Below are 25949 nucleotides of genomic sequence, written 5' to 3'. Positions count from 1 at the left end.
ATGAATTGTAGAAGTTAAATTAGTTTTGGTTAGAGAGGCATATTTGAGGAAAAAGCAACTTCTGACCGTTAGCTAGTTGATATGTTAATCTGTAAAATGCCTAAGTGTCACTATCTAGAGATGCTTGTGATATTATAGTGTTGATTTACTGTCATAGCAAAAAAAATTGTATCTGAATACATCTTCGAGCAATAATTTTAAGATCCAATTTTGTTGTATATAAGAAATCCTCTAGAGGAAGTTCCGTTTTTGACTCCTATTTTCGTTTAAACCTCTTTCCTTCTGTTTCTTCTCATTCATTATTTTCCTCTTGGACTAACCTGAATAGCAAAAAGAAATAGCAAATGATTGATATCGCGTGTTAGCGTCAGGATAACACTAAAAGAGATGAAATGTTTTGATGCAATCAAATTTTACTCTATTTTTCCCAGTGGTGACTCATGAGAATGATCATCGACTAGCCACAGACCAAAATCTTGAAAGCGTTTCAACTTGTTTTTGTAGCCGACAATGTAATTATTATGAACTATCACATGTTTTCCATTTGTCTCATTAACCCATTTCTGGTTCTTGAAGTACAATCCTCCTGACGGGAAAGCTGATTGTGGAAGCAAGTAGACATCTATCTGGATAATATAAAATCACAAAAGAGTTGAGAATGGACAAGTAGTGAAATTTTACATCTGAGATTGAAACTAACAGAGTCCTAATCGAGCATTGTAGATTAAGTTCGAAATCTCCGAGTACAAAAATTTTGGTCTAAAAAAAATTTAGTCTAACTTCTAATGTGTGATCCTAAAATATTCCATCAAGATGTGGGATATCATCAGCCAATCTTCAAAAGAATCAAACTTTATTTTATGGACGTTTAACTTAATATCAACTAGGTGATTCTCCCGTGTTCATGCACATAAATAAATATTTAGAAAATAATTAAATCATAATAGTTGTTTGTAATTTTTAAGTAATTTTATAATTTATATTTATGATGAATAAATCAAATTGTATTAAGTATCATTATTTTCCCATTCATTAATTTTTACATGTTAGGTCATTTAATTTATATTATGAGATATAAAATTGTATAAAGTATCATTATGTTCTTTTCTTTATTAGATATGTGATTTCATGTATAATAATTTTAATAGGTTCGTGTATGGCATGTTGAGCTCCATATTTTTTTTTCAAATTCAACAATTTTTAATTAAGTTAAAATTATATTTTTGTTTTCTTAGCTTCATTTAATTTGGTTCATCCTCCTAGAGTTCTAAATATATTTTATAAATCAGATAAAATTTGATATATGTTTTATCAAAAATATAGGAAATAAAAATATAATGTTGGAGTTGCACTAATAAACATAATCCATAATATTTTGTAAATTCATATACATACATATATGAATATATATATATATATAATAAATAAATCCTATTTTAATCATGTACATATATATTTTTCTTAATTTGGCATGTGATTTGAGAAATGTCATATTAGATGACCAGTTATGTTTTTAAAATTATCATCATTTAATCATTTGATTAAAAAATATTCATGATATAAGAATAAAATACATATTATTTTATTTTGTCATAATTATTTTATTTTTTAATATGTTATTTAAAATTTATATTCTTTTTAATTATTTGATCAAAATTATGATCATAATAAAATATTATTTAATATAAATTATAAATTATTTTATTTTTCAAATATTTTGCGAATTATGTTTATAAATATATATGAACTTATATTTTTGAAAATTTACATATATTTTCGTTTGTATTTATGTTTTCTGAGAAAATTTTTAATAAAAATCATGTTCAATATAATATTTCCATTTTATTATTTATCTGCTTTTCTAGAAAGGAAATTCAAATTAAAAAGATTACTACAATATTTAATAGAAAACTACGTGTCTTCCTGCACCATGTGCAGTAAAAAAATTTAAAATATTTTTAACAGATAAATATAAATTATATTTTAAAATAAAATTTTATTAATATTTTAAATTTTCTTTTTCAGATCAATATTTTAATATAAATTTTATTTAATTAAACATAAAAAATATATTTAAGAATATGCATGTATATATTTGAAATTATAATTTTAGATAGATTTTTCTATCTATTTATTTTAAATAAATATATTAAATAAATTTGTAAAAGTTACATAATTACCAAAAATTAAAATTAAACAATATTTATAAAAAATTTAGATATATAAGAAAATAATGATTTTACGATTAAATTTTTATAATTTTCTAAGAAAAATTGTATACATTTTTGAAAATTTTAGTAATAAAATTGTATAATTTAAAAATATATAATTAAATTATATTTTGAAATTTATAATGCTATATTTGAATATATTTATTTTAATGATGATTTATGAGTTATTCCCATATTCTAAAAAAAGTTTCAAAAATATAAATTGACATTAAATATAATATATGAGTTATTACCATATTTTAAAAAATTACCAAAAATAGAAATTAACATTAAATGTAATTGTCCATGTCATATAAGCTATAAAACATGTCATCAATTTCAGTAGTCATGTCATATTTGTTTTGTGAAATTGATTGTATAAAGGACATGTGGCAAAATCACTTCGCAAATATAGTCTAGGGGATATAATATTTTTTTGCAATGAAAATTGGGTATAATTTTTAATTCATATAGTGTATCCGTGTAATTGACCTTCGTGAAAATCAAGTGAGGATGATACAAAGGAAATTCACTTCTCAAATAATATTATAGAAATTTTATTTATGTTTTTTTGGGAACATATAAAGTTAAAAATAGTTTTATCCATACAAAATATACATAATATATTCTTTTATTATTTATATGGTTTTCTAAAAAAGGAAATTTAAATTAAAAAGATAACTAAAATTTTATTAATAGAAATAAAATAATTAAAACAATTATACTGATGGCAATTGGGTATAATTTTTAATTCACTTAGGATATTCGTGTAATTGATTTTCGTGAGAATCAACGTACAAGGTATGAAACTGATATTTCAAATAATATTATAGAGAATTGTAATGAGTGGACTGTGAATTTATCTCACTTTGGGTTTTCTCTAACGTCCAATATAGAATCATAACACATTATTTAATGATTTAAAGCACTAATATCATTAAACCCATTAATTGGGTAAAGAAGTTTATGACAAATTTATAGAAAGAAAATGTATAAATTAGAGGAAGCAATCTCATACCTGAGTTATTTTGTGAAGTGCCCGATTAAAAGCAGGTTGATCATGTGGTTTCTTTGCTTCAGTGTTAGACCAAGGCTGAGCTCGAATTTCTTCCACCCATTTCTTCAATAGAAGCTTTGCACCACTAGTGCAACGCAAGAAAATCATGCAGCTACATACATAAGTCACTCCGTTTCGACTCGGTGGTAAACCATGAGAGTGATTTAAAGGCTTAATCTGACAGCACCAAGATCAACAGATAATAAGGGTAAATAAATACCCTAAAATGCCAAAGGCGAAGTTACGTACCGCAGTCATGTCATCCATGAAGTATACGTCCTGGCTTCCCTGTAAATACTTAAACGGATCTTGTAGCCAGACCATATCAACATCATTGTACATAACATTGTAACCTAGCTCCAAAATGTCCAAGAGATGTTGTGGTCTCCGAGAAGTAAGATTGTAGAAACCCTAATCAGAGATGATAAAATTGGTTAGAACATTGGATTATTCACAAACAAGTTATTTGTGTAGATTATTATCACAGTGGGCAGAGCTGGTCTTGCTATAAGCCCATCGAACATGGCTTGGACCAATATGTTTAAATATATGAAAACCTTTGATATATACATATATTATTTATAATTTATAAAATTAATACCTATGTTTATATAAAATTAATTTCTAAAATAATTATTTATAACTTTAATACGGCCATATATTTAGATAAGAGTTTTCTAAAAATTATTATCCTGTCAAACTACGTCATATACCGGCCCAACTTAGGATCGGAGAAGTTTATTAGTTTATCGTGTTCATTAATTTACAAGGTATTAATTTGTAGAATTACTACTGTATTATTTACTATTTGTTTTTAATTTGAAAGTCCAATACCAAACTCGGCCATATAGATATAAATATGTAATACTTTAGCAAATTTGTTATAGAATTTAACAGCGAGAGACAAAAAAAAACTACACAGTTATATAAATTTGAAAATGTAATACTTAAGAAAATTTGTTTTATAATTCACAGTTAGAAAAAGATGAAAATCCTATTCCAACACTTTATAACTGAAAAATATGTAAATATATGATAAGTAATTCGATATATATTTCACTCCGCGCATGGGCGGGGTTACCACCTAGTATCTTAATAAATTAAAGATTTTTTTTTTTTTTTATAAATTAAAGATTTCAGTTACATAAGAATAGAAATTTAAGAGGGCCAAAATATTTTTTTTAATCTCTTATAACCTTAGAAGTTTCAGGACCAGCACCTTAAGTAGATCAATCCTTTTGGTATATATATAGTAGTTATGAATAGGCATCGAGCTGGGATAGAAGAATAGAACCTAGTATGGACATATAGTGCTTACATACATATGATCCCTACGCTTCAACCAGATCAATCATTTTGTCTTCAAACTAACCAATCATAATTCATTATAGTTAAAGTTGTAACTTCAAGGGAATAAGAACCGCAAGGCATAAAAGAGAGCTGATAAGCACTTATATCGTAAACTCAATCAAAACAGGGGATGCAAAAATTAGTAAAACAAAAAATGGGATGCAAAATCAATTCACAAACTTATGATCAGAGTGAAATAACAGTAGCTATTAAACGAACTTATGTAAGGATCCATCTCATATTATTTAAAGCTAGAGATAGACATTGCATACGAAAAGGTGAAACATCTCGGTGTACCTGGGAACCAAAATGGTGTGCGGCTTTAGGATCCAACGCTGGAGGAATGAGAACGGCATGACCAGGCCACCTCTCGTTAACTTTGTACAGAAGAGCATAATCTTCAGCGATCACGAGAACTTTTTCATGATGCTTCTGTCTAGAAATGCTAATCAGCCAGTTGTTGAGAAAAGGCAAGAAAGGATAACTAACTGCGCAGACGATCACCGTCCCATTCTTAGCCACAAACTTGGCCGCCTGAGCAAGGGTATAGTCACGCCAGTCAGAGACCACAAAAGAAGGAGAAGGAGGAGGAGAAGAAGCTGAGGTTCTGTTTGGAAACATGAATAAGGGAAACTCTGACAAAGGTAAGCATACACCGAGGAGAACCAAGAGAGCTAGAAGGAGGAGGAAAAGACCGTTGCGGTTTAGAAATGAAATGGGACGGTTTGAGATTGGACGTTGTTGCTGCTGCCCCATTGTTGTCGCCGGAAATTAATCAAAATTGGTGAGAAAATTTTCGTAAGTTGGGGTCGGATCCAAAAACGGGAAAATATGAGAAACAAAAAAAAGTCAGCGACACGGTTCAGGAATGACAACGTGTGATACTCAATCTCCATTATTATTAATTTATAAATTTAATATTGTATATCACAATAAGAGATAACCTACACTATGATTCATGCGTTCTTTTATAAACAATATACATTATTATGGGGTTTGATGTTTCGTGTTGCGTGCATTATGTGTACATAGAAGGTCACAATAAGGCTAAAACGCAGTTGAAATTTGCGGAAATACTTCCTATTTCAAAGTTCAACAGTCTAAGAAATGAGTACATTAACCACGAGCGTCTGTTCCAATGGCTTGCATGAACAAAAGATGACTCATCGCGATAAACAAATAAAACAAATCTAGTTAGTTGTTGGCACGTCTGTGTCATGTGCTCGATTAATTACGAATCAAATATTTTAGTATATGTTGTCACTGTATACCATATAGATAAATATTTTTCTGTTGTCCTTTCAGTGAGATTGCCATTTAGCTAATCTTTAAAGTATCTTTGGTCTTTCAACAATTTGTTTTCTCTTATGTTAAAGAATCATTAGACAGTTATTATACACAAAAGAGTCAGTACATAAATTACTTTTACTTTGATGCAAAAAATTGAAATTAGTTTTAATCTCAAGATAACAAGAAGAAAATAGAGAGAAAACAAATAAATATTTTTGCGTTTTCCAATTCATTATAATTTTCCTAATGGCGACTCAAGAGCATGATCATCGACTAGCCATAGACCAAAATCGCGGAAACGTTTCAATTTTTCATCGTAACCGATAATGTAGTTATTGTGGACCATGGCATGTTTCCCTTTTGTCTCTTTAACCCATGTCTCGTTCGTGAAGTACAATCCCCCTGAAGGAAAAGCTGTTTGCGGAAGTAAGTAAATATCTACCTGAACAGAATTTAAAGATCATAAAAGAGTTAAATCAAACAAGAAATAACTACATTTGAGATTAAACATATATAAGGGTTGTTTTTTGAGAAAATATATAAGGGGTTGTTCGTTTGCTCATCTGACATGTACATATAGGTAGTCCATTTAAATTTTATATCAAATGGTCCATTTGAATGTTGTTCGTTTCATTTTTTGGATATTATTTAGATGGATCAATTGAATGAATATTTAATTAATTGTTTTACATATTTATTTTCACCTAAATAAGTTTTAAATAAAATAATTAAAATACTCATACTTTGATCTAATTATATTTTAAATAATTATCTTAACTATATTATTTTAATTATTTATCATCTAAAATATAGTAATATATAACTTGATTTTCCAATTTTACCAAAAATACAATTCTGTGACATTTTGTGGAAAATGTGTTTCTGTGGGAAATGATATTTTGTAGTTTTAAAAGAAAAATAATTTTTAATTTTGATAGAAAATGTTATTTTCCGTTATGAAAAAAATGATTTAGCAGCTTTGATATGTAATATAATTGTACAGTTTTAGCGGAAAATGTAATTTTCCAATTTTGGTGGAAAAATGTATTTTTTTTGTTTGGGCGAAAAAATAATTTTTGATTTCAAGGGTAAAAATGTGATTTTATAGTTTTGGCCGAAAATATAGTTTTTCAGTTTCCGCAGAAAATGTGTTTTGTGAATTTGGGAAAAAATGTGATTTTACAGATGACGGAAAATATATTTTGTGATATTGGCAGAAAAATAATTTTGTTGTTTTGTCGAAAAATGTAATTTTGCGGTTTTGGCAGAAAATTTGATATTCCATTTGATAGAAAATATGTTTTTGTGGTTTTGGGTGAAAATATGATTTTATGATTTTGGAAAATAAGTATTTTGTTTGACAAAAAGTAAGTATTGTGGTTTTGGCAAGAAACTTTGATTTAGTGATTTTGACGGAAAATGTGATTCTAAAGTTTAAGCGGACAATATGATTTTTGTTTTTATTTTCGGAAAAATATGATTTTATAGTTTTGGTGGAAATTGTGATTTTATGGTTTTTGACGGAAATATAATTTTACGGTTTAAGCATAAAATATGGTTACAATTTTTTGGGGCGAAATGTGATTTCATGATTTAAAATTTAAATAGTCATTTTAAGTTTAAATAAGATCTATTTAAGTTTGAAGATGGTCTTTTGTTATCATTTTTCAATGAAAGCTAGATGCTTCATCAAAATTTAACAAGATTTGGGCAAAAAATTCAAGTGACTTTTAAAGATTCATTCATATGATCAATATGGATATTGCATTTAACTGTAATAAAAGACCATTGATTTACAGTTTTATTCAAAAGGATCATCTGAATGAGAAAAAGAAGAATATCTAAGCTGTAATCAAACAGTCATGAGTTAATATAGAGGAAATATGATGAGTAGATAAAGCTAGAATCTCATAGTACTAAAATTGTTCAGTCGACTGTTGGAAGTGTGATCTCGAGAACATGACAGTTAATACTTTGAACAAATCTCATCCTAGGACTGACAATTAACCATATTTGGATGCTTCTATGCTTCAGCAAACTAGATTCTATAACATTGTCAAGTTTTATATTTTCAACTAAAAACTATTTGACAACTAGTATATTAAATGTTTGTTATATATAAGTTTAGATCTTATATTAAATTTATTGGGTTTCAAAATTAAATTTATTTTGTAATAAAATGGACTGACACATATCTTTTACATACTAGTCTTGATCCCATCTTAATTTTGATGTGAGATTCCTAAAATTTTAAACTTTTTTGATAAAGGATCTAAAATTTTAAGCTTAAAACAAATAAATCTAATATTTGGCTAAGTGAAACCGAAAATAAAATAGGTTATTGTGGAACTTGGAGGAAGCAACAATACATACCTCATGAGCTGTTTTGTTAAGTGCCCAATTAAAAGCAGGTTGATCATTTCCTTCTTTAGGTTTAGCCCAAAATAGGGAACCAAGTTCCTCGATCCATTTATTCATTAGAAGCTTTGCACCATTGGTGGGACGCAAGAAAATCATGCAGCTACATATATAAGTGGCTCCTTTTCGATTTGGAGGTGGTAAATCGTGGGAGTGATTCAAAGGCTTAATCTAGGCACCAAAATAAAGACAGAATAAAATAAAACTGTAAACTTGCAGACATGTGAAAAAGTTGATGTATGGATGTGTTCACATACTTCAGTCAAATCATCCATGAAGTATGCGTCGTGGCTTCCATCTAAATACTGAAATGGATCTTGCAGCCAAACCATATCAACATCGTTGTACATTACATTGTAACCTAGCTCCAAAATGTCCAAGAGATGTTGGGGCCTCCGAGATGTAAACTTGAAGAAACCCTAATACGAAGATGGAAAATAAATAAAAAAGAGGGGATCTGTATCATACTATAAGTTATTTGCACATATATATGATCACATAAAAACATGTACTATATATACTCTGAGAAATCAGAAGTTTCTAATTTAAAACTAATGAGCAATTTATGGAAGAACATATTCTCTTGATATTTTAGGTTTGATTTATTCCACTTTGGATATAGTATGTTTAACGGCCATAAGCGCTCTCGATATGATAGCATTCAGATTCATTCATACTGAATCTTACTTTTATCGGTTATATCCGTTTGAGTTTACTGCGTTCAGATACCATGTAAAATTTTGTTTCTTCATGCACAAACTTATGATCCATGTAATCAAGTTAAAATTTGAAATAACAATATTTGTTTGTAAGCAACGAACATGTCCAAGATATAAATGAATGCTAAGGCTATATCTCAAGGAAAAGGTAAAATTATATACCTTGGAACCGAAATGTTGTGCGGTTTGAGAACCCAACGCTGGAGGGATGAGAACGGCATGACCAGGCCATTTCTCGTTGACTTTGTACAAAGTAGCGTAATCTTCAGCGATCACAAGAACATTTTCTTGATGATTCTGTCTAGAAACACTAATCAACCAGTTGTTGAGAAAAGGCAAGAAAGGATAGCTTACAGTGCAGACGATCACCGTCGACTCATTCTTAGCGACAAATTTGGTGGCTTGAGTCAAGGAATATTCGCGCCAATAGGAGAGTGAGGGAGGAAAAGAAGGAGAAGAGGAGGTATTGTATGATAAGGGAGATCCTAACCAAGGTAAGACTACACCTAGGAGAACAAGTAGAGCGAGAGGGAGGAGAAAGAAACCATGGCGACAAAGGCGAGAGATAGGACGTCTTGAGATTGGACGCTGATTCAGGATATGTTGCGCCATTGTTATACGGATTTGTATCAGGAGACAGGAAGAGAAAATATCAGAACGTCTAGGAACCAGAAAAAAAGAAAGTCAAAACATAGATATCTGTTTCAGTTATAGTTTATTTATTTGTTTGTTACAGTTATAGTTGTGCTTTTTTATTCTTTTTCCACCAACATGGATTATGTTATAATTAATGTTCGTCACTAGAGGACTATTCTATGATAAATATTTGGAATATTTTAGATAATGGAAAGTGGAAGCAATAAGTGTAATCTGTGTTTTATTTTAAACAATTTCAATGGATAATTTCCTTTTGTTTGCTGTCTTTACCTTATATGAATGGATAAAACTAATCCAACGGTCTCTACTTCACTTTTATTTAACAACGGATGACACTTTTTTCTACAGAAACCAGTCAATTTCAGTTACGGCTTTGATCAAACCAATCAGGCAGTACTTAGTAGATATTCAAGTTTTATGTGGTGTTTGCTTGTATATATATATATATTTAAGAAATCTATATATATAAAAATATGTTCGCCTCACTCTTGTTGCGCCACGTCATAAAGTCGGTTCCTGACAAGCCGACACGTGTCCGGGTTGGATGATACTCACCGTTTCACTTAATCACAATTATTAATGGGCTTTTCTCTTTTTATTAATAAATATTTCAGATCAGTGTTTTGGGCTTAACATAATTGGGATTCTGGGTTCTAGGGTAACACATGAGGGGGTCCCACATGAGACGGCTTCTTCTCCAAAAATAATGTCGACGAACGAAAGACAGATCTGCTAAACCTACGGCCAATGAAGATTTGCTGCACCGGCCACGCTGAATTCCGATCAAGGTCAGTTGGAAGGCGTCGTATTTGGCTGTTCGATTCCACTTCTTCTACCCTTGGTTACCCTTGGTTGAATTTTGGAACCGTTATGGAAGTCGGTTGGATTCATGCATCCTCATTGACTATCACATTAAATCATTCAATGAACCCCCTCATTAAAACATTTTAACTCAAATATAACTAATCTTAACATAAATAATCCTTCGACACTCTAAAATTCTCAAAACCATAAACATTATTATATACTTCTCTTAACAAAATTTTACAAAACATACATACAAACGGAATATACAATTACATCACAAAAAGAAGAAGAAGCATGAATTACTTTAGGAATGACTTCAAATTTTGAGTCATATTCGCAAAAAAAAAAACCTTAAATAAGTTAGTTTAATTAAGAATATTATAAAACAAAACATTTGAATTAAAATAAATATTAAAAATATAATGTTATTTATCAGAGAATAATGAAATTTACTGTCATTATAATTCAAAACAAAAAAAATAATTTACTGTCTTTCATTATTTTTTCGTTTATAATATTTTTTAATCTATCATAATTTTAAATTACTTCATAAATTATTATAAAATCACTTTTATTATAACTTCCCGTTCGTAGGGCGGGCCGGCCCTAATTATACATATACAATTCTTTTTTTTTAAATTGACTTAGGATCCTACTGGTCTGAGCACGGCACTGAAACCACTAGCAGGACAAAACTAGTAAAAAAACATAGCATCTAAAAAAGATATGAAAAACAGAATATCAAAACAATAGAGCAAAAGAGATCTTCTGCTCAGGATAGTTGTCAGCCGCTGTCCACTTATGCAGCATGCAGGGGACTTCATTGTGAGTGCAAGATAGATCTCACGCAGACAGGACCGGCTTAACATTGTTATGGATCACTAGATTTTTTTCAAAGTGAATTTACAAGATTAAACAGAAAAACAAAACCTTAGAACTTCTCCCATTTAGCCCTTTGTGTTTCACTCACCTATCAAGTTCTGAACCCTTTTTTACTAAAATACTTTCTCTGTGATAAGCTCATACAAAGCTCAACACAACCTACTTATACTTAGTAGTTTCGTGGATGATACTAGTCAACTCTACAAGGAAGATATATTCTCAATCTTCCTTTATGGAATATTTCCAAATCTTGTACAAAGTCTTTTCGAAATATTCTCTCAATGAATCTCCCTTCTTCAAGTTAAATCTGTGGTTGCTTAGCCTTCAAGTAACCTTTAGTTTAGCTCCAGCTCTGCTCCAGATCCAATCTCCAAACCAACAATTTAGCGCCAGATTGATCTTGTCATTCTTCAATTTTGATGTAGATCCTGCTGTAGATCCTACTGCACTTCCAACTGATACAAGATGTATGTCAGAACTTTGCATCTCCACTCATGTGAACTATGCATCTTCACTCACATCATCCAACCAACATTCACTTCTGGTGACTTCATGTGGTACTTTCACCTAGTATATATCGTACGCCAGGATGTTCTTGAACTTCTCAACACTTTGGATCTGCAAGTTTATCATCTCATGTTAATTTCTAAAACTCATTCAAAATCTACACTTACATTCATCTTGATCTGTGGTAACAGATGTGATTTGACTCCAAATTTCTCATCAACAACATTGACCAGTCGAAGGGGTGGTGCTTTGTTGTTGATATCGCCTTTTGTTTCTTTCTTTCGAAATGCTATAGATAACAACTTGGAATGCAATTTCTACGAGAGTACCCTCCGACTTTTGGCTCGGTTTCACATGACTGATATTTGAGATGTAAATCAAAGTTCCAAAGTAGAAGTTTAGACAAATAATATATGATATATAACAAGAAATCCAACTCTGATTAGTATAAAATCTTTAGGAAAAAAACCTTATAAGTAAATCTATGCGGACTTATTTTTCAAGCCCAAATTGAACAATATCGTACTAATCAGACAATAAAGAATTGAGCATCGGCTAAATAAATTTCAACAATTGGTATCAGAGCAAGATGATGAAAACCTGCAAGAAGACCAAAATATCCATCGAGTAGAAATGGGAGGTATATGGCAGGAAGATAATTCACTAGAGGAAAGAACACAAGGCGTGTGGTCTTTGGCTTGAGGGGGAGAATGAGAGATGTCAATTAAAGTCCCACATTGAAAGTTTAGAGAAATAATATCTAATATACGAGGTTTTTTGGGAAAGAGCCCAAAAGTCTCTTAAATCTAAAATGGACAATATTGTACTAATCAGACAATAGAGTTGGACATGGATTAAAAATAAATCCCAACATGATTGAAGTGTTCTATTTTAGTTCGGGTGATCATGTTACCAAGTAACTAGTTACAAATAATTGTACATAACATATAAGGGGAAGGACAGACATAAAAATACTCTCTTGTCTCATTTTATTCTCTACATGATAAAAATTATAAAATTGTTGTCAATATACCCCTGAGACATGTTCTATCACCCGTTGCTAACTTATGGCGGATTGCAGGCCATGTTACGAATCCATATCTAGGGATGGATTTGAGAAACTAAAAGCATTGAAATATTAAGAATATTTTATGTATCTTTTAATATATATATATTAGTTTCTTTAGTAAGTTAAGAATGCTTAGTTTTTTTAGTATGTCAAATCTCTTTATATAAACTACCGTAATCACAAGTGTATGTTAAGAGAATTAAGTTTCTTTTTCTACTTTTCTTCTTTCTATTTTCTTAATCTTTTTATTGTTCTTTATCATTCTCATCATTATAAATTTCATATTCTTACACGGTATCAAAGTGATAAGCTCATATTCTCTTTATTTCTTCTGAATTAAATATGTTTCTTCTCTTCTTCTCAAATCTTACCACTGAAAACTCAAGAGTAGTGGTTGTTCCATTGATCCTTAAGGGGTAAATTCTTTTCTATGATCTAAAATGACGTAGATAGCGTTGCAGCTGTGGGTTATGAAGTCTTGTTACAAAGAATTAAGTTCCAAAGGAGATGGTTCAGCAAAGACGACAAGGAAATTGTCCAAATGGATAAAAACAAGTGGTTCCAAGAGGACCAAAATGTTATGTTAATCATTCAAAACTCCTTTGAAACATTTGAGGTTTATTCCTATTGTGAAACCGCAAAGGATATTTGAGAGTTTCTTCAGTAGGTGTATGGGAACATCTCTAAAACCTGATCCAAGTCTTTGAAGTGAAGAAAGCTATCAACAATCTGAGCCAACAGAACATGGTGTTTACCCAATATTTTGGAAAGTTCAGAGCCCTATGGCCCCTATGAGCTGAGTTTGAGATGTTGAGGCCAAGCTATGTTTATATGGATATACTTAATGAGAGGCGAGAACAAAACAATGTCTTTGTTCTCCTGCTTTTTCTTAGCCTTACCTGGAATGACCTGACCAAGATAATCCTAAGGTAAGACAAATTCTGAAAATTCAAAAAGAGTAAGGATTGCTTGAACTCTTTGGTGGAAAGGGAGAGCTTGTGACTGCCAACAAAGGAACGAGCAAGCAGGAAGATAGGAAGATGTGGGTGTATGATCACTGCAAGAAGAAGGTCACACGAAAGACTAATTAGGGATCGTTTACCTTCATCTCAAACCAAACAAGTTCAGGGAACCAAGAGTTTACCTCTCTGATGAAATATCCGGGTAGGCTGGTCCTTCGACACAATTCAATGTGGGAGGTCTTGGTAAAAACTCATGGTTCCTTGGTAACTAATCAATATGAGATGGTGAGGAAGTCATACCTAGATGCACTTATCAAACTCATTAAGTAGAATTCTGGTAAAGTATTTGGTTACTCATTTCATGCATCAAACATCTGGAAACCATTGATTGTATATTCAAGAGCATCTCATCATATGATTAGTGACTCGAATCTGATCAGAAATGTAAAACTGACTTTGGGGAATGTAGTGATAGTAAGTGGAGATGGAATACCAAACAGGGTGTAGGAATCTTAGGTTGTTTGACAAAGAATCTAAGGTCTTTTATATGTCTACCTTTAAATCTAACTTGCAGTTTGGAAAAATCCAACATTTGATCTGAAATGCAATGTTATTTTTAATCCTAGTTATGTACATTTTCAGGATATTAAGACCAATATGTTGTTCAGAAAAGGAGTTTCCAAGGATGACTTGTATATGCTTGACGATAACAAGCCAACCTTCATATCTATCTTCTTCTTTTAGTTATGTTCCTTGACTAATAATGTGATTTAGCATGATAAAATAAGACACCCTCAGTCTCTTGCTTTGGGACTATTGTTGCCTAGTATTTCCTCTAAAATTGATGAATGTGAAGCTTGTATACTTGGTAAACTTTATAACATGTCTTCAACTATATATGTGAAGAAAAATGTTTTAATTTGGTTCATTCAGTTGTTGGGACTCACTTTGTGCATTTAAAGAAAATCACAAATATCACATCCATTGATAAAAAATTAAAATATACATGGCAAACCTTGATTTTATCTAAATAGGGTGTTTGATGCATTTCCTAACTTTCAAAACTATGCTACTAAAATTTTTAATGCCAAAATCAATTCTTTATATCAAATACTTATGGGGAGAATACAATGTTGAGATGAAGAAGAAATAGCAAGACTTATCTGAAGAGAAAAGAAGATTATCTGGAGCAACCAGTTTAGACTCATTCGTACAGTCGGCTCTACCCTATTCGACCAAGACCGTACTTGTGAAGCAAACAAGTAAGCCAACTATTTTGAATGTTTCCTAGAAGCTTTCACATGTTTGGTCAAGGAGGAAAGAGAGTGGTGGAACTGTCACTATCCACTAGGTTGACGATCTAGATTGTCTTACTTGATTAGTCTTTGTTTTTTTTTATTCTTGTGTCAAGTTGTAAGATATATTAAGTTTTTACTCAGAAATTAAATAAATTAAGTAAATCATTTCCCTCATTTCTCTTACTCTCTCACGAATATTTCTCTTCTCTCTCATTTTCTTGCTTGTTCTTCATGTTTTTTTCACATAAATTATCTCTATTTATCTAATTCTGACATGGCAATAAATCATCCAATATTTTGAGACCTCATTTCTACTTCATTTTAAATCACTTAACTTGCAAAAATCACTGTTTCATCTCTTTTCCGAATTTTGCTTGAGTACACTTTATTATCCAGTGGTCCATAGCTGGAGAAAATGGATAACTCGAAAGCAGTGACCATTCCAGTGACATTGGAGAGGGTTAATTACCTTCTATGGTCAAGTATGGTAAAGACAGCCCTAGAGGAAGAGGTTTGTGAAGTCAAGTCACAACTCGTAAGTCACCTAAACAAAATGTCCAAGGAGAAGATGGCAAGGACGATATCATGGTGGATGAGGGAAATGGGGCCAGGAAGACCTCATAGTGCTATCTATCATCCAGAACTTCCTTGAGCCATCCATATTGGAAGCTTTCTCATATGCTCAAATTTACCTTTGAGCTACTATGAAATTTCAGAGTGCGATGTAACACTTAAGGGATCGAATAAAAAAAACTCTATGTTTTACAAAATAGACTATCAATTTTAGATTAAGCTAGGCAATAATAATTGCAATGCAGTAAATTACAGAAAGTAAGAAATAGTTGCAAATAGATGGAAAAAGCGCTAGAACTAGGGAATTCAAACATGTAATTCAGAATTGCAGACAAACGAATCGTTCATGATTTTATTAAGATCAGTTCTTAAACTCATATCATAGTAATAAAGTCAGCAAGTTTCGCTGCAGAGACTATCAATGTCTAATTCCTAGAATCTCAAATTTCTTTACTAATTCAATCAATTCAGACATGTGTTAATAACATGTTTGATATGTTCACTAAATCCCTAAACCAAATCTCTTTGAGAATATGTATTTAGCTCATCAAGGTTAGTTCATGCAATCAATAACACTCTCGTGTCTACCAATTATCCTATGATCCAGATTTCACGTTGTCAATCTAAATCTAGTATTAAATTCAATTTTGATGAGGAATTTATAAGATTACCCTATAAATTCAATCAATCTAGAAATTCATCATAAACCCTAGATAACTCAAAATCTAATATATGGATTACTCAAACATAATCAAAACACATATCATAGTCTAAATAAATTGCATAAAAATAATCAACAAGAATTCAAGATCAATCCCTCAATGGGTTCTGATCTCTCTCCAAGAAGAATATAAAACTTCGCCTAAACAATAGCTTAAAATCCCCTAGATATTATTTATGAAGGTATTTTACACATGTGATATCACTCAAATTATCCTAAGGACTGATTTTACTCTCTCAAATAAAAGGTTCAGTTGTAGTACTTAGGGATCGAATCCACATGGAACGTGGACACACAATAAACTCAATCAATCGCGATTAAGCTAGACTAATAGATTATAAAACAGTAAATATAGCAGTTGAACAAGGTAGTTGTTCGATAAACAATAGTGAGTGTTCAAAAGCCCACACATAACACAAAAATCCAATACACATATAAAACACATGTGTAAGCTAACTAGAGGAAACTGTAACATGACAATGTCCTGATGCGCATGCGGGACACCAACTTCAGCTTACCGCCTTGGATTCCACCGCCGTTGAGGAGATACCACCCTCGTCATCTTACAAGACACTACCGCAACAGCTCTAATCTCTTTAATCTTGTACTCACTGACGGAGAGACCTTCCGCTTAAACTGAGTCTAATCAATCGAAGGGACCATGAACCATCGTGAAATAAAACAAGGAAGTTTAGGTCAAGTTAGAAAATATATTCTTTGTTGGACCGTTAACAAACGCCGCCTCTGCTGAATCCGTTTCAAAGAGACCTAACAAATCTATCAAACTTCACTTTCTTTTACAAAGATGCTTTATCTTAACGCCATTAATGGCTTATCTTATACGTTATAAACTGAATTTCTATAAAAAAAAGCTCAATTGATACGATGAAACCAAAATCCGATCAAAAGCCACTGATATCTAGATGAAGAGCAGCGAAAAGTTGGTTATGCAAATCAACCAAAATTGACCATGGAAGAATAAACATGAAGAGCAGATAGGATTTTGATTGAAAACACAACAACGATCTGCTAAAAACGGAAGAGATAACCCGCAACGTAAAGTAAAGATCAGATAAACCTAAAAAACCAAAAGCAAAAAAAGAAATCTGACCTTGAAAAATCAGAATATCATACAAACAGTTTGTCTCATATCTTGATGTGTGAAAGATCTTACTAAAGTAACAAATATATTAAATTATAAACATTTATTAAATTTTTAATAAGCGTAAATACTCTAGAAAATCTTACTTTCGGGAACAGAAGGAGTATATATATATGAGAAAAGTTACACTCCCAAGAGTAAGAGCTAACCACTAACACTATTTTAGTGTCAAAACTACACTATTTTAGTGTAATTTCAACACTAAAGTCAAAGTCTTCTCCAACCATAACACTAAACTTCACACTAAAACTATTTTATATTATTATATGTATTAAGTTTTTTATTTATCATTTATTTAATTGTATGTTTTAATAATAAAATAAGTAAATAGTGTTTTAGTGTGGTGAATAATATCACACCAAATTTGGAATTTGGTGTTAAATTTTAGTGTTGCACTAAAATGGTGTAATTTTTGCAGTTCCATTGGAAAAGATTTGGTGTAAAAATCACACTAAAATAGTGTTTTGCAGTTGGATTGGAGATGATCTAAGAGAGGAAAAAAAACATTTATTTGCTGAAGAAAAAACAAAAAGTTTTGACCAAATGAGACAAAACTCATGATACGTGTGCATCTCTAACAATATCTTACAAACACACGCAAGTACATAATCATCATATCATAATCGTTGTTTCAAAGAAAACAAACCAATTAATACATAAGTAAAAAACTAGACCAGAAATGGGACAAATCCCAAAAAGGAAAACAAAATGTGTTTATGGTTTCTCCAATAACAAATTTGTAAAATTAAACAGGTTATACTAATACCTGTAAGATGATCCACCAGACTGTGGAGGTGCCGGTGGGAGCCTGTTTGGTGTGGTACGACGGTTGCTCCCACCAGATCCAGAAGAATCATCCTCACCATTCTGAGCTGGATCACTGTACCGTCGGCTATGACCACCAGATCCATACCTCTTCAATGAGTCCTGTCCACTAGCAGCAGCGTTAAACGCATTCATCCAATCCTCCCCCGTAGACCCTCCATTGGTTTTCGGGCTGCTTTCTGCAAATAAAGATAACACAAGAAAATTAATTTAGTTTTCGGTTAGATATACGCACATTATTTGAAAGAGGGGCAGATATGTATTCATTCAGATATATATTTATACCAGTGCCGCTGTCAGACCAGCTTGAAGCAGCAGCTGCTCGGTTATCGTGAATGCTAAGCTGTCTCGTGAGCTTTGAAAGAAGAGATGACTGCTTCTCGTAACGGTCTCTTTTTCTTTTGACGTTTTGGTCCTCTTGAATCAACGATTCAATCCTCTCATTACCTATCGCGCTGCAGATCAATGTAGGAGGAGTAGACAAATAAGTACCACATCACATCAGAGCCGATTTGAGTTACAATACTATATCTATTGGGATAAAAAGATATGTAACCTGATAGAACTGTAGAGCTGATTCAGCATGTCTTCCTTTGATTTCTCCACTTGACAAAGAACAACGGCCTGTTGTCGGATGGGTTTTAAGTAATGAAGTAATAGTAGAAAGCGAGATGGAAACTAAAGAATTCACGAGAATACAAATTAGTCCACCTTTGGAACATTCGCGGCAAGGCTGTTTAAAACTGCTTCAACGTAACCTCGTACTTCTTGGGACATCCACCGCAATTCTTCTTCAGGGTCAACCGGTTTCCTTACCATCTTATCCTGAACAAGCAAAGGAAAGCAGACAACCTAAGTATAACCGTAATTTACCACCATGTAGTAGAAACTAAATGACAAACCAAATATCTACCGGTAAAATGGATAACCCCCAAAGACATCAATTTCAAGCCATATAGGAGATTTACAACAAAGACTTTATCATCATGATCTTGGTACAGGATTAAGATCAGCTAACCAACATATTGTAAAGATTTTAACTTCTTAAGGGAAAGGGATAAGAAAAATTCACTTAACAAGCGAAATAGTTTCTTTGCGTCACTTACAAGTGAACCTTCTGAAAGACTTTGCCTCATGGAAGCGCCACCTACTTGGCCTCCTCGGGCTTGGATAACCTTTTGCAGCTTGTTAATCCATTCATTCTTATCAACCATGCTCTCGGCCTTCAGAACCAGCGCATTGTGAGCTGCAGCATAAGAGATTTTTAAGACTTGCTTACACAACACAGCACAAAAAGAGGGTCAAGCAGCTAAGATTTATAATAGCTTGACATACCTTTAAGTACAGTCTTATATGGGACCCTGCAGGTTATCTTAAAGACAAGGCCTGGTCCTTTTGAATCAGGTCCATTTGATTTCTTATCTTTCGAGCTCTTTGATTTTTCTCCTTCATCATCAGAAATTTCTTCAATACTGCATTCCTGAGCAGATTAACAGAGTTTCATGGGACACAAAAAAACATGCGAGTATTGTGTACCTTAATACCATTGCAAAAGCTAAAAGTTATTTACGAAGCATCTCGGTTTTCTCATAAGCTGTAACCGTAGTTAAACGTTCTAAAGAGTAAACTTCACAGTAACAGGTAACCATCATTCCTCACCAGGTGGAAGAGCACCGTAAAATATGAAATCGTATTATTAATCTTTTAACTGCAGATACAATCTTCGGCCAACGAGAAGTAGGTATTGCAAGAGAATGATACCTCCAAAGTTACAGTGCCACGGAAGTTCCTTTCTTCTTGCTTTTTCGTATAACCAAGCTGAAGAAAGGTAAATGCAAAGGCAGATCACTTCAGCAATAATCTTAAAAAATGTTCTAGTAAAGAAAGCAAAATGTTAATTATGGAGCATCTAAATTTTCTCATCAGCAGTAACGTTATGAAAAGGTTTTCAGTGTAAGGGATTATATACTGCTCGTAGAACAGTTAAAACGCACACATCTTTCTCTTTTGCAGAAATTTGTGATAAACGCTAACCTTTCCAGTCTTTTCATTCAGAACAAACCATCGCCTACTCCAGCCATTTGTCTTTGCACTTTTCTTCAACAGGTACCCTGTGCAACAGAATAAAAATAAAGTTGAAGACCTTGGAAGCTGGTTTTTATAACAAGCTAAACACATTAAAGTGCATCACGCACTAGTTCAAGTAAACTCGCAGGCAAGAAGAAGAAAAAATGATATCGCCAAATTTGAAAGAAAGAAAAGCTTCGAAGCTGGTGTTTTATCAACAAGTAATTTCAAGAAAAGCCGATCCTACATCACTCCTAAGCTTAATTGGCAGATAGGATATAGAAAAGACCAAGAAATCACGCAATTGAACTGACAGAGAACTTAGCAGCAGTAAATGCAAGGTGGGAGCATAAAGAACTTTGTTAGGCAGCCACTGTACAGAATTATAATAGAATAAAGACCTGCTGTTATCTCGCCCTCAGGTCCAGCAGTCTTTAGACCAGAGACCTCTGGCGTTTCTTTATCTTTGTCTTTATCTTTATCTTGCGGAAGAAATTTGTCTTTCAATGATTTCAAGCTACCACCAGTTGATGACCCCTCTGGCTGAGGACTAGATGCCTGGTTTACAAGCAGAAACAAAAGTTTGAAAGCACTATCCAGTGAGTGAAACCAGATCCATTTTGAGATAAAGGCAAACCCTGTTTAAGAGAGATTGCTCTGCATCTTGTCCCTTTCTAGATGAACGCCCTTTAAGCTCGTCCTCACGACGCTGCCTTTCCATTCTGATAACGATAGTAAACGGTACCAGGCGATAGTGAATATGCATCATAAATGAGAATAATACAGCTTGTTAATGGTGTATGATATAAATTCAGGACTTGTGCGACAAAATGCTGCAGCTATCGGACTACTAAGAAAGGTGAATATGTAACTGTAGTGACACCCACAAAAGTAGATCCATTTGACATGTTTAAACCATCGTACAATTAAAGAAATAAATTAAAATAATGATCAATAAGAACGATATGATAAAGCCACTCGAAATAACAGAAGCGAAAAGCAAAGACAGGCAAGCTGATGTTACCTTCTTTGTACGAGGCGGATGAAGTGCTGAGGTGGTACGAACGCACGCTCCATATCAACTAGCGCAACTACCATCTTCTTAGCTTCATTCTTGAATCCATCAAGTGCGGCACTTGCTATAGCTACGACCTGGTTCATGATCATATTAATAAAAGTAACAGCTATTATGAAGATGAAAAAGGCTACTTAATGAGCAGTGAAAAAGCACTATTACCTCTCTCTTAAAAGGAGGATATCTCCCAAGACCAGGTGTGGCATTAGCGGAAGCCGAAACTATATCAACAAGCACTCGGTGAACCTAATCAAAAGTTCAGAAGGTAAGAAACCAGTTATGAAAAAAAGAACCTTCAGAATAAAAATGAAACGTGACAATATTGAAAATAAGACTGAGTAGGACTCCAATAAATCCAGATCGTGAAAATTAAAATATTATAGTAATATGTGTTTAACAGACCATGTGTAAGTGTAACCATTGCCAATATTTCGTACCTAGTAATTTTAGCATTTCAATCCTATACAGCTCAAGTTAGAGGAAGACAACACCATATAAACTATAAATACTAACATAGACACACCTCATCAACGCATAGTCGTGCTGGGTCCTTAGCCAACTCAAGAACAATCTTTATCAACGATCTCAACCCTTTCTCCGGAGATATAAGATAAGGTTGATAACCATCTGCTTCTAGTACAATCTGAAACGGTTAGAAAATCAATCTGTCAAATTCCCATTTAAATTGTTTACTTGTTCATAAGATTTGGTACAAGAGAAATGCGGAAACCTACCCTTTTAACATTATTCAAGTCAAAGTATCTATCCAATGGAAGCTGCTTGATACGATTGGGGAAATTTCCTTCAAAACTTGCAACAACTTTCCAACCACTTCCCTATACCAAAATTTTGTTAAAAATATAATTTACCTAGCTCCAAAAGTGGCTTCAGCACGAAAGGCACAATAACAAGATATGCAATTCAAAAACTTGCTCAGTGAAACGTAGAGCAGGTACAACCAATATTAGTTTCATTAATAGGCGAACTTACGGAATTTTTATCCTATACATTAAAATAGCACTAGCCCTTTCCGTTACAAGTAGAACAACGAAAAAGCTAATCAGTGATATTTTACTAGGCAATGAGGGTGATATGCTCTTATTCAAAATTTCCAGACTAAAGTATTATTCAGCTTATGCAGGAAAATACTCACTTCACCACCAGTCAAGTGGAGAAGAAATTTGTCCTCAAACTCACGGCAAAGCTCCAAAGCTATAGCCTTTGTACCTTCAGCACTGCTAACCAGTTGTTCACCAAGCCTTGATAATTCGTCCTGCACTATTTGAGACTTACCCTGGAGTCTGCATGTAAGAAAAAAATTTGAATGTTCAGAATTTTCATAAGAACCAAAACCATGTCCCTGAACAATCATCCATAATGCTTAAAAAAAAGACAGTAATCACATGGGAGATGAAAGAAACATAGCAGATTCACGGAGGATAGGCATCGACCAGTGATCACATATTGGGATAAAGCTTTGTAGTACATATCATGAGAAGTGCGTTACTGAGGATGGGAGCTTGAAAGTCCAAGTAACTAAGCCTAAAGATTGATTTCCACTTCAAAGATTAGAAAAAAACGGGTAGGCTTTCATGCAGCATATTGCAAGTCTCATCTAAACTACAAGTACCGAAAATATGCAGAACAAACAATCCATTTTCATTTGCAAATATGAGATCTTAAAGCAAACATATGGATAGAGAAATACCCAGACAAGATATTTGGTAGCCTGAGCTTCATTCTGCTACGAATCTGACTAGCAAGGGTGTCCACCAGGGCAATTCTGCCAAGTTTGCTTTGTGGAGCACCCGTCAAAATGGATTTGAGGCTTTCACTCTCCGCACGCCAAGCAGTTTCTAAAGAGTTCTCACTGCCTCCAGACTGCGCTGATGCAATTGCTACAGATTGACCAATAAGTGCAACCCATGGAATATCAGTTGTTTTTGGAGGCCCCTGGTTTGAAAGAAGAGCCTGAACTGCTGCAAGCGCTTTTGGGTTCTCTGCTGCCTGATCAATTTTGCTGATAATTCCTACGGTCCTAGTACCTATAAACAGGGAAATGTGTGATTTTTTTTTTTTAGTACACTTTTGAAAATCCAATGGTTAATACCAAATATAGTAAAGGGCAACCGAAGGACTTCAAAAATAAAATGAAGGGTCTCTATGATGAAAATTTTAATGTACTCACTGTCTGAATCATACTCCTTCGCTATCTTCAGGGCTCGAGAGGAAGAAATCTCAGACGCCTGGCTAGCAGGCACAACAACCAACAGTATGGCATCATTGTGCTGTGCATGTTCACCAATCTTGCCAAAAGAATAAATAAACAAATTACACAACGACGAGAAAAATATGAAAATGGATCTATGTTGCTCTTTCAGCCAGAATGTCGAATAAAAAATGTTGAAAATGTGTATGATTGAGAGGTTGACTAAGGGAATGACAAAGGCATCATGCAGTTCATAACCTTACCATTGAATCATCAACAATTCTCTGGTCCAGACCAGGCAAATCAATCAGTTTCAATGGCGGAGCTGCAATATAATAGGCACAAATATGTCAGGATGATTACAGAAAATAGTAAGGAAACAATTGATATGTGGACTATTCACGTTCTTAGGAGTAGCCTATTAAGTTAATGCATCATATCCTTCATTATGGATATCGTCTTCAGATCCTACCCCAAAAAGTGAAGCTGTGGATTTTAGTTAATCGTGGTTACACATTACAACTGAGGCATTCGCTGATGTCAGAGACACATTCAGATACCCAACTTACCTTTGATAATAGAATGACCAATAAATGCGGCTTCGCAATAATGATTGCACAGGTAAGAACGGACTTACCAGTGCTTGTACGAAGTTTAAGGTATATTTCATCACGACCCCTCCCTGTGGCTCCTTTGCTAAGCCTATCCTGTAGAGAATGTCTTAGGGCACCTAGAATACAGCCATACAAAAGAAACGGAAAACATTACATAAATAATAATCCAAAGCACTGTATCCTACAAGCAGAAAAAGCTTTACAAATCATATCCAAAAATGCACATAGGGAGCCTTACTTGCAGAAACTTGTTGAGATTTATTGTCAATTTGCAAGATAATAGCCTTGCTGCTCAGTGATTCCTCCCTGCTCAGGTCAATGATTATAGGAGCCCGTGTAGCACCATTCTCACCTGTCGGCTGTCCATCGAAATATGTAGCAGATAAAATGTATCACTATAGACTATAGAGTGAAGTAAACAAACTGGCACACACACACAATATACAACTTACCAGAACTGGATGTCCAATGAGGCTATTCAAAACTGCAGACTTCCCAGCTCCCTGTTCCAGCAAACAAAGTAAAAAACTTAACCCATATCAAGAGCAATATATTCTCCTATTTCTGTGTGTTTTAAATAATAGAGAGTTCAATTGATCTGACAAGCAAAGCTCGTACTTTTATCTTCATAGTTACAAATATCAAACACATCAACCTTGATTCTCCCTTCAACCTATTAACCTCACAGAATCAAACCAAACTCCTAGTTTTTGGGAACATTTCATCTAGATCCACTATGCGGCATCCAAAATCTACACTCGATCACAGCATAGAAACTAAACACAAGCGCATCGAAGAGAAGAAAAAGGAGAAGGAGGAAACCAACCACATTCCCTAGGGCAACCACGTTGAGAGAAGTAGCCGGGCGCCTAGAAGAAGAGCTCTCGTCGGGATCTTCGTCAGCGAGCAGCGCCGCCGCTTGTCTCATCGAATCCGAAAGCTGAGACAACTCATCGATCGCCGCCATCGCAGATTTAATAGTACAAGATCTGGACGAAGAAAGGGAGACACTAGATCCGACAAGAATTGGAATCGATAGCCAGCCACACGGGCGGTGGGAGATAACCGGAATATCGAATTCGGTCTCGCGGCGGTGCTAAGCTAAGATTTGTTTCTTCGTCGGGGAGAGAATGAGCGAGCGAAGACAAGTCATGTAACACCGAACCACGTCATAATTAATTAACAAATATTTCAAATTTCAACAATATACTGAAATAAGTAGTTTTTTTTTTTTTAATATAGAAAAATAAGATAATTTGTTATGGTCAAGAACGTCATAAATAATTTAACAGAAAGCTTTATGTTATCATTCATCTAAGAAAAAACATTCTCGTCGACTAAATCCACCCGACTTAAAATACAGTATACATTGCGTAGTTTTTGAGCATTTTATCAAATCAGATTTTAATGATATGATTCCATTTTCAATAGAAACATGGATTATGTTATAAACTAAGCTACAAACTTAGCTCCAAAA

At 33.3% G+C, this 25949-nt stretch overlaps 3 protein-coding genes across 4 annotated transcripts; all 3 read right to left on the bottom strand.

The window, feature by feature from the left end:
* Positions 1–149: 149 nt before the first annotated feature.
* LOC106297223 (UDP-D-xylose:L-fucose alpha-1,3-D-xylosyltransferase 3-like) lies at positions 150–5465 on the bottom strand. The gene is made up of 5 exons (XM_013733506.1): positions 4915–5465; positions 3517–3678; positions 3229–3444; positions 418–626; positions 150–320 (listed from the first exon to the last, which is right to left on the bottom strand). The coding sequence occupies exons 1-5, from the start codon at positions 5371–5373 to the stop codon at positions 293–295; spliced, it is 1074 nt and encodes a 357-aa protein (XP_013588960.1). The 5' UTR covers positions 5374–5465; the 3' UTR covers positions 150–292.
* Positions 5466–6139: 674 nt separating this feature from the next.
* On the bottom strand, positions 6140–9692 carry LOC106299804 (UDP-D-xylose:L-fucose alpha-1,3-D-xylosyltransferase MGP4-like). Of its 2 annotated transcripts, none has more exons than XM_013735818.1 (4): positions 9207–9692; positions 8583–8744; positions 8281–8496; positions 6140–6349 (listed from the first exon to the last, which is right to left on the bottom strand). In XM_013735818.1, the coding sequence occupies exons 1-4, from the start codon at positions 9654–9656 to the stop codon at positions 6140–6142; spliced, it is 1038 nt and encodes a 345-aa protein (XP_013591272.1). In that variant the 5' UTR covers positions 9657–9692. The 2 variants fall into 2 exon arrangements, with proteins under 2 accessions (XP_013591272.1, XP_013591278.1); XM_013735824.1 differs by having other exon boundaries at positions 6167–6321.
* An 8512-nt stretch (positions 9693–18204) lies between these two features.
* LOC106312261 (dynamin-2B) lies at positions 18205–25645 on the bottom strand. The gene is made up of 22 exons (XM_013749716.1): positions 25299–25645; positions 24925–24975; positions 24711–24831; positions 24496–24588; positions 24122–24183; positions 23838–23955; positions 23358–23694; positions 22803–22950; positions 22384–22485; positions 22173–22292; positions 21812–21895; positions 21599–21726; positions 21212–21296; positions 20976–21132; positions 20542–20618; positions 20269–20325; positions 19843–19987; positions 19614–19753; positions 19219–19332; positions 19064–19131; positions 18793–18962; positions 18205–18686 (listed from the first exon to the last, which is right to left on the bottom strand). The coding sequence occupies exons 1-22, from the start codon at positions 25437–25439 to the stop codon at positions 18442–18444; spliced, it is 2763 nt and encodes a 920-aa protein (XP_013605170.1). The 5' UTR covers positions 25440–25645; the 3' UTR covers positions 18205–18441.
* Between the last annotated feature and the right edge of the window lie 304 nt (positions 25646–25949).

Source organism: Brassica oleracea, chromosome C1 (genome assembly GCF_000695525.1).
Source record: "Brassica oleracea var. oleracea cultivar TO1000 chromosome C1, BOL, whole genome shotgun sequence".
Lineage (NCBI taxonomy): Eukaryota > Viridiplantae > Streptophyta > Magnoliopsida > Brassicales > Brassicaceae > Brassica > Brassica oleracea.
Note: the sequence above shows the minus strand (reverse complement) of the source record. Positions and strands in the feature narration are given on the sequence as shown.